Source organism: Pimephales promelas, chromosome 10, assembly GCF_988280905.1.
Source record: "Pimephales promelas chromosome 10, fPimPro1.hap1.1, whole genome shotgun sequence".
Taxonomy (NCBI): Eukaryota; Metazoa; Chordata; class Actinopteri; order Cypriniformes; family Leuciscidae; genus Pimephales; species Pimephales promelas.
Genome location: NC_142778.1, coordinates 25,562,173 through 25,572,093, shown reverse-complemented (window position 1 = coordinate 25,572,093; position 9,921 = coordinate 25,562,173). Strand labels below are relative to the sequence as shown.

The window sequence follows — 9,921 nt, the reverse complement described above, 5'->3', positions numbered from 1 at the left end:
CTTACTTTTAAAGTCATTGCCATAAATCATGGCACTTTTAAATGATCAAGACTGTAATGATTTGAAGCGTTATATCAATCTCAAAAACTCCTATCACAACAAGTTTTCAAACTGTTCTGCTTCGTTTTATTAGCATCAAAATGCACTATTTTGAATCTATTAGTATGTAACGACAACAAAATTACTGTCGGGGACAACTGGTTAGAAAAGTTGACAATCCCGTTCCCGTCCACATTTCCGCTACGTACTCCCCCTCCGCCTTCAATCCCTCCCATTTCCAACCACTTGCTTTTCCAGCTGCTTTAAGGTCAGTCAGAATCCGTGAAACTGTCCGGCGATCAGTTCCACGGACCCGAGGAAAGGGTGCTGGAAATCAAGCTAACCCTGTGTAACATGTCATTATGCTGTTCAGTTCGTCGGCGGGTGATTAAAAGACAGCTTGAAGGGCTGGATTTGCTCTTTCTGGAGCAAACCGTGGACATTTGCCCAAGGAAAGGGTTACTTGTTTGGGAGGAAACTCTTCCAGTGCGCGCTCTGTTTTGATAGCATTGACGGCGGAGTCGTTCGGAATTTGGACTATGAATATTTGCGGCGTTTGGCTTTTGGGATTTGCAGCCTGAGTAACTTGAACAATCTCTGGGATGCACTTGCCGCTATAGGGCGACCTGGAAATAGGAAAAGCCCCCAAAATAAGTCAGTTTACAAACATTCTCATAACTGAACTATTGATATTACTACTATTCACCATTGAAAATGTCGAATCCTCCTGTGAAGTTTAAAAAGGAAAAAGAGATCATTACAGATTACGAGACTCAAGTCAAAGGTAAGAAGCATAACGTTTGTATTTGTATGGCTGGTTAAGGCAGTGGTGCCTCGCTTGTGCATCATGCTAATGATCTTGTTTTTTGTTTTGTTTTGTTGTTTGGAAACAACAGGTTTGATAGAAGCTTGTCAAGTGTTGTTGGGTCAATGAAAAATATAAAAATAAAGTCTAGTTAAGTCATTTGACAAGTTGGAAAGGTTGTAGTCTTGTTTCAAACAATTACAGTTTTTACAATTATTTTAATTTAATGACTAAAATGTCACGTGGTGTAACATCAAGTATGAACTTGATTAATATTTTCAAAACATTTTTCAAGGAATTTTTTGATTCACGAAAATCAAGGTTTTGTCTTGGAGTTACACCATTTGACCCTTTTGAAATGCCTATTCATAAAAAGGCCAAACTATTAAGTTACATTTTTTTCTTTTCAAGACAATTCAAGTCTTTTAATGCAAAAGAGTCCTCTCCTTTAATGTTTTTCTTGTCACATGACAGCAAAATGGCTTCTTTCATATTGGTTAAGCCACAGTGAGTCACATTGTCAGTTGTTTTTATGAATTGTCATTGACCCTAATAGAAGAACATAGAAATGTGAGGTCTGTGCTTTCTCATGGCATGCAGCTATGTTAATTAAGATGATGATGATGCCTGAGTTTTCAAACCAAGTTAATTGACCAAGTAATTGCAGGGACCCTCTTTTTTAATATTGTTCTCAGCAATTATGCCCACTTACCCACTGTCCCTTCCCCCAAGCCACTCAAACCATCTCTAATATTGCTCATTATACAGACACCTTATGAAAGTAAATAATAAATAAACATTTTTCTAGTTGTGCCTGAACTCTGAAAATAATTCAACGAGTCATGAAAAATCATCGGCCCCAGTGTTCACAGAATTTTGTATAAGGTTCCCTTAAATTACTTTCCAGCAAACTAAGCCGGATGGTCTGTTTCCTTTTCATCTCATGAGCAACAACAACATCATCGTCGTCGTCATCATCACCATCACAGGATTGAGGCAGTTACTGCATTGTAGTAACCATGGGGATTTGGCATCACCCCAAAGGTTGAGTCCTCCAGGGCTGTTTGCAGACAGAAATGCCTATTATTTATGTAGAAGGAGAGTGCGTCCGATCAAGAGAGAGAGGCATGTTGGTATCATGACATTGCGTTTGTCAGAGCAGCCGTGCTCATTTGGCAGGAATGTCTCTGTCCCCTCGCTCTGATGATGACTAAGACTGTTAATAGCAGCATGATGCACAGAATCCGCCTGTGCGGAGCATCTCATTAGCTTTGTGCTGTAGCCAAATGGGATTGTAGTAACATGAAAACACCCCTCAGATTAACAGCCATGTCTTTTTCCATGACTGAAGGAGGGGGATTTGTTCTAGGGCAAACTTTATGCTGGTGCAATGTTGACAGTTAGCATACATTTGAATGTAACATTTTGTCTGTGTAGACTCTGCTTGTGTGCAGTGTGCACTATACCTTATCTATACCTAGAGTGATGCACCGAAATACATTTTTACCTGAATTTTTTTTTTTATTTAGCCAAAAAACAAATTTAATTGGCTAATTTTAGCTAATTTAATCAGCATAGCTTACAGGTGATAAACCAGTTATAGTAAAGTTCTCGCCTGAATTTCTTTTTAACATATTGCTACTCTAGCATCCTTTTTGGTCACAATGGAGTGCATCCACGCATCCACTGGTGTAGTTTTCTAATTTTTGGTCACAAAAAATAGATGCTGACAGTTAAAAAAATGTCATCAGGGATGCGTTAACGTCATTATATGTAGTCATAATTCATAGATAATTTATAATTCATAGTTTCAGTCAACAATTTTGGCCTTCCAAAACTATTTTGGTTGAAACTAGAGATGCACCGATATGAAAATTGTCCAATACCCATAACTCTTTATATTTAAAAAAAAAAATATTGGCCGATAAGTCTAAATCCAAATTTTTATATAATTTTTGAGATCCTGACTACGAAAACAATTCACCTTTAAAAGCCACTCCCCAAGCACACAATTATCATGATTGTTCTTCATTATTATTTTTTATGTAGCCTATAAGTCTGACTTGCATGTTGCACATGACCATATTTTCCTTTTTGAAGTCATTCCAATCATATTTCAAGCAATTCAAAAACATCTGAAATGTCTCAGCTGAAGGAGAAATTTTCATCAGGTTGATAACAACAAAAATGAACATGTACTGTATATTGATCTACCGTGGTGGCTAATATATGGTGCATCCCTAGTTTAAACTGAAAATTAATTTTTTGTACCTTTTATGTGAAATTTCGCCATCCAAAGTTTTTGCTTGGGTATGATGTCTAATTTGTGTCACATTGATATGGCTAGATTACCTTTCCATAAGTCTGCCTTGTAGAGTCCTTCAACCTGTGATGTTTTGGGATCGAAGACTACCTCTACAACACTGTGGTTGATGTGAAAATGATACTGTGAGAGAGAAGAAAGGCCTGAGCTGTGCCTGGAATCCCTCTATATCGGCTTATGCCGATGACTTGTGTCCTAAGTGGTGTGTTATTTATAATCCAGGCTCCAGGTGTTTGATCATTCTCTTCTTATCCTGATCCTATCACAGATCATGTCATATTATTTGTGTTTAGATTATTTTATATTCTGATCTGATTCAATACTACTGAGAAGCTAATAAAGTCAACAGTAAATGGCATTCACAACCATTTTATATTCACAATCTGATTTATTTTGAAGTCAAATGAAAAGTGGATTTTATTCATTAGCAATTTATTGGATTATGAATACAGTGGGGGTTACCTGACAGATATAAGATGGTTGGAGGTGGAAGTAAGATTTCTTTTGTCAGCCGAAAAGAAATTCATCCATTTTGATGAACATTATGAAGGCAGACTTTTGTGTTGCCGAAAATAGCTATGCATCACGCACAGTAAGATCTGTAATGTGTATTAGGACATCAGAGATTTTATGTTCTTCAGAGATTTACTTCCTATGAGTAATTTGAATTTTGACCTTTTCAAGTTTAGGGTTACACATAAGTCTGATGACTTTTGCTCATAGTTTCCACAGGTTGCTTCTGCTTCCTATCTATAAACTTGGCAATGACTCGTATTGTTTGCTTTATCACCGTCATGAGTCACATGAAGTTTATTTTAGGGTTATCAGGTTAGGTCGGTCAGCTAGGACTGAAAGGCCAGAGGATCCCAGTGGTTGCTCTGCATAAAGCTGCAGGAGAACATAACTTTCCAACAACACACAAACCCAGTAGCACCTCATTGCAGTACACAAGATCCAGGGGGCGGAGTCGGATCCAGATCTGAGAGGTGGAGTTGGGTAGGTTTAGGGGTGGGTTTTGGGATCAGGGGGTGGATCTGGGTAGGTTTAGGTATATGTAAGGTGGGAGGAGTTGGATCTGGATCTAGGGTCGCATCTCGTGGCGTCACGTCCTGTTTTTGGTTTGTTTAGTTGTCTTTGTTCCATGTTGCATTCGTATTTCAGTCAAACTGCACCAGTCTGCTTGGAAGCGAACCGAAACCACCCGATAGGTTTGGTCTCGGTCCACTTGTTTGGTGTGAACCAAGGTTCGGATGGCAGCGTTCACAGTTATTTAAATGAACTGCACTAACAGGGCAGTAGCACCAAAGTTCGCCAAACCAAACCTGCCATGTGTGAATATACCCTCAATGTGCATTAATGCATTTGTTCAATTTTTCAAAATGGAAAATGTATAAGTGGTGCTCTAAAATATAGCTTTTTAATTGTACTGTACAATGCATGGCTGATTTACTTCATTGCAAGCAAGTGCAGAGATGTGTAAACTCATAATTTGGTCCCTTTGCCTGCTAGCAAAGCACAATAGCATTGTTTTCTTTGGCCAGATTGTCTGTTTGATGTCGCACAGTTGGCGTCCTTTTGATTGCACCAGGTCACGACTCACTGGCCTGCCCCTGCTAGCTCCCGACATGGACGCTCTCCTCATCCTGTCAGAGAATATTTCCCCATTAAATGTTATAACCTCGATCACATCTGCCCTGTTGTGCTGCTGGATACATATGTATACACATATATATATAATTTTTTTAATATATTTTGGTCATTTTTTAGATGTCTATAGAGATGGGAAATATTTGTGTGGTTGTCATGAAATGCTTTAGCAAATTTGACATGTCCTGCAGTGTGACATCTCAATCTATTTTAAACATTGACTATATTTGGAATATTTGTACTTTTACAATTAATTATGCCACACCACGACTATTTGAGGTCAAAAAGATTATTACAAAAATAGGAAAAAAGTAAAACAAATCATGGTCAGTCATGCTTACAACCTAAAATGTTGGCTACTTTTTACTTTTAACTAAAATCTTTATATATCTTTATAAACAAACAGACTTTATGCATGAAGTACCAGCTATAGTTGCTCATCTTGCTTTATCACTGAGATTTGAGTTGTCACTTGAGTTGTTGCTTTATCATGATGACACCGACCTTACTAAATTATGAATGAATGAAGTAATGTAGTGAGTTAACGTCTAAAAATAGCCTAAAGATTGTTTGTCGAAGTCACTGTCAGGGCTTTCTTGGTGCTTGTGCAATTTTCAGTGCTACTGACATAAGATATTATTCATAGCTCAACCTTTATTTTTAGTTATTAGTTATTTCAGAAGTGCTCAAACTATTAATCATGAATGTGATCCTGGCCATGGGGTCATATTAATCAGTATGATTTGTATACAAACTGTAAAATGAACAAACACATGTGGCAATGTTTACTACAGGATTCTGATCATCATAAAGTAAATACTTCAGTTTGGAAGCGAGTATGCCTAGATCGGTCCATGACTCATTTCATTGACTTAGCTAAACTGTTTCATTAAAAAGCCAGCGAACCTAATAATTTGCAAAGTGGACACCCCTTTACACTGTATGCTTTATTTTATTTTACTGACTCGGTTTGACCAATTTTTGAAAAATCCTCAGTCAAATGATTCATTTAAATGAATCAGCCCTTACACTATATGTTCATTATTTTATTTTATTTGTATATTTTATATGTATATTCAGGAAACAGTAAACTATATTATTAACATTAAATCGGTTTTAAAGTAATTGAAACAATTCCTCTGCTTGACAGCTATGTCATTACAATTTACCGCCCATTTTTGTTAATGAAGTCTCTTTCACAGTAGAATTCCCACACTTCCTGCTTGAGGCATCCTGTACCACTGTTCCCCACAGGTCCACAAATACCTGCCATCTGCTCTGGCCAGACCATCAGCCTTTGTGCTTGATTCTAGTGCCCAAACAGTGGATGAACACCCTTGGTGGTGGTCGGAAGAGTGGGGGTTATTGATGGGACCATCTGTGTCTACTCTCCTTTTCTCTTGTTTGATAGACTAAGCCTGTCTCCTGCCTAGTCTTTCCACGCATGCTGGGCTTTTCACTCCATCCACGACGTCACACCCTGATTTTGTCATCCCGAATCTTAACAATATATCACAAGTCAAGGAATTGTTAGGTTTTACTTAGTTACAACTACAAGGTTGTATTATCTGTGTCTATGCACAACATTGTTGTACCATTTTTTTCAAATGAACCCTTGACTGCAACTTTCTGTCTTGCATGAGTCATGGCTTCAATCATTTTATACAATGAAGTTTGCGCTTGTGGAGTTTATTAGATGAACTGTAATGAAATTAAATGAAGATGCACAATATATTGGTATTGGCCGATATATGTTTATTTTTAATGTTATCGTTATCGCCCTGATAAGAAAATTTGCCCGATACATTAAAGCCAATAAATAATGAATTCAGAAGCACACTGTTCACCATAATGTTTTTGAATGGCTTGAAATATGATTGGAATCACTTAATAATAAAATAAACGGTTAGGCCCTAAGTTCAACATGCAAGTCAGACTTGTAGGCTACATAAAATATAACTTCATTATAATTGTGTGCTTGAGATGTGGCTTTTAAAGGGTTAGTTCACCCAAAAATGAAAATTATATCATTAATGACTCCCCCTCATGTCGTCTCAATCCTGTAAGACCTTCGTTCATCTTCGGAACACAGTTTAAGATATTTTAGATTTAGTGAGTTTTCTGTTCCTCCATTGAAAATGTATGTGCGGTATACTGTCCTTGTCCAGAAAGGAAATAAAGACATCATCAAAGTATTCATGTGACATCAGTGGGCTAGTTAGAATGTTTTGAAGCATCGAAAATACATTTTGGTCCAAAAATAACAAAAACTACGACTTTATTAAACATTGTATTGTCTTGTCCGCAGTGACGCTTCTGATGTATTCTTTGGTAACCAGTAACAATCTTTTAACGGTTTATCATGCAGCTCTGTTTTGAACAATGAATCTGTGTGTTTTATAATTCTCATACTTCTTAATCAAAATATCAAAATTTAATAACTCTATCTTTCAGCAGACTTCTCTCTGGTGGTGTATGCCACATTTCTCCAATCACTGGCCCCTTTCTTACATTCGAAAGAAAGCTCGCTTTTAGCCAATTTACAACCGATGGATAGATAATTTTTTCTCCACCGTAAATTTGTTCTTATTCTATGTAATCATTTTACTCTGATGTACATCATTCACAATGCACTGATCGTATTCGGACATGTCTTGGCATGTACTGTAGCTCTTGCAGTTTTAGCAGATAGAAGGCCTTTTGTGACCCATTTCAGGCCTCAGACCTGAAAAAGTCCCGAGTAAGAGCAATCCGTGCAATGATGAAAGAATAGGCAGATAAATCCTTCCCTTGGGGCCCATCTTAGTTGCCAGAGAGCCCCTTCCCATAAGGCCATGGTTAAAGACTGACCAGTGTTACAAGACAAGAAAGGCGATACTGCCTTCTATGAGTGCAGTTTTTGTCATGGGATAAAGCAGGAGGTGAGAGATTTCTCCCTGAGTCGTAGAAGGTCTCGTGTTACCGTTCATCTCCGGTTTAATCTAATTGTTTTAAATCTCTTCTAATCTTCTTTCTCCACCTAACTTGCACTCTTGCAGCCGAGAAGTTTGTTTTCTAGTGGAGTGGTTCTTCAAAAGGGTGACTTTAAACATCCTGGAAGGACTTGAGGCCATTTTTGCGTTCTTCATGTGCTTAAACATCGTAATGCTTTGGCTTTTTATTTCTGCTGAGCTTGAATGATCTCAGCAGTGTTCAATGCTCATCCATTGACCAGTATTGATCCCCGCTGATTCCCCCAAGCAAAACCCTATGTCAGTTCTGTATCATCATTTCTATTTATATACTAATTGGTATAAGGCTTCATATTAGCTGGGCTAATTGTTAATGGCATTATTTGATTTGTCGTCTTAGATGGCATCTACATGGTTCACTTACTGTATGCCATTTTGAAACGTGCAATCAGCTTTTATTTGCTTCAGCGAGACATTTATTGGCCATTAAGATAAGCAGCAAACAATCAAGACTGCTGCTAAGACTCCTGCCATGACTGCACATTTCTTTGGCATGCTTTAGTTTTTTCATTTATCATATTAATATGGTTAAGTACTTTTATTTTACCCCTCTACTCTTATTGCTCTTTCCTGAGATGAATACGGGATGTATCTCTTTCTCATTCACATGCTCTCTCCCAACAGATCAAAAGGCCTTAATGGTTGTGTGTTTGTTCCCTTAGCAACCATGGCGATGACTCTGTCATTGTTTATCATCTGTTGCTCAAAGCAACCCGAGATGCCTCCTCACAGCACCTGCATTCCCTCCCTAAGGCCTCACACTAAAGCAACTTGGCCTCCCTTGGGTTGTTGTTGGTTTGCGAGCTACTAGAAGCTTTCTTATTACTGTAGTAGAGCTGCAAAATTCTGGAAAAATTGAGAATCACGATTTATTTTGTTTAAAATAGAGATCCCGATTGTCCCAAAATAACATGCAATTTACTTTGTTAATCACTGCAGTCTATTTAAAAATATTCATTGCTTTGAATTCATTATTTGATTAAAAATTAGTTTGAAATGAACGATTCATTGACTTACTTATACTCGCACCTTAAGGATTATAAGGAACACCTGTTCAATTTCTCATTAATGCAATTATATTTGCAACGATACCACAACAGTATAGCCCGAACCTTGTGTTCTCATCATTTTAATGGCGAATCATTCAAAAACATAAATGAATTCAAATGTGGATTCGCAAGCCGGTTGTTCCCGAAGGAGGGCTCAGTATCCAGTGTATATGGATCAGGTTCGTCCTCCTACGAATCACAATCTGTAAGTATTATTGGCTGTTATGTTTTCTGTAGCATGCACAATATAGTTGTATTGTGTTGTGTGTGTTGTGTACACTCCGCGCAGCTTCTAAGTGGGGTAAAGTTAGTTTTGTTTTTGATATTCACCAGACATTTTTTTGAAAAATGGCAATTACCTCCTAAACGACTTAGCCAAATATGACTTCGCTCTATATAATAAGCACTATCCCTCAAAAGCCGCCGCAATGTGAGTTTCGGCGAGAAAGCTCGCTCTTGACGGAGACACGAGTAAGGGGCTGTGTGGAAAGTGCACTTTTGAAAATGAATCGTCGAACGAATCATTTGGGAGTCGTTGAGCAAATCGGGTAAAAATAAATGCATATTATAAGACAAAGTGTCCCAAAACAAAAATAGGAACATTTCAAATGCTATGATAGGGCCTCTTTAATTGTCTTTAATTAGTTTTAATTAGCATGATGTGATTTAGCTGTTTTATTTTGTGTCTCATCCCTGTTTAAAGCACTGCTTAATTGTATGGAATATACTGTAGATGCCATGTTCGTTTAAACGGACGTCTTTGGCTGCCACATTTGCATAATTTGTTTTATTGTTTCACATCAAGTGTTGCTCTTTTAAGGAATGTCAAGTGAAAAATAGTCTAAATTTTAAAACGAGACCCCTGCTGTTTCATTCCACTGTGTTCCGTCTAGCTGTCTTTTTTGCAAAAACTCTTCTTGTGCAAGCATCTGATCGGAGTCAAGTAAACTCTTAACCAGAACATATGTAGTTTTTCATTTCTATATTGTATAAGCAATTTGTGTTTTTCTCTGCATGGCCCTTTATGTCACTCTGGGTGTGTATGAT

At 37.6% G+C, this 9,921-nt stretch overlaps 1 protein-coding gene across 5 annotated transcripts in view; it reads left to right on the top strand.

Moving 5' to 3' along the window:
• The first annotated feature begins 276 nt into the window (after nt 1-276).
• srgap1a (SLIT-ROBO Rho GTPase activating protein 1a) overlaps nt 277-9,921 on the top strand; it is a 106,116-nt gene continuing 96,471 nt past the window's right edge. For 3 of the 5 annotated variants that reach the window (XM_039650463.2, XM_039650461.2, XM_039650464.2), the window contains exon 1: nt 277-823. In XM_039650463.2, coding sequence (XP_039506397.2) covers nt 754-823 — 70 coding nt within the window. In that variant the 5' untranslated portion in view covers nt 277-753. The remainder of the gene's footprint in view (nt 824-9,921) is intronic. The other 2 variants (XM_039650462.2, XM_039650460.2) reach the window with 1 other exon arrangement.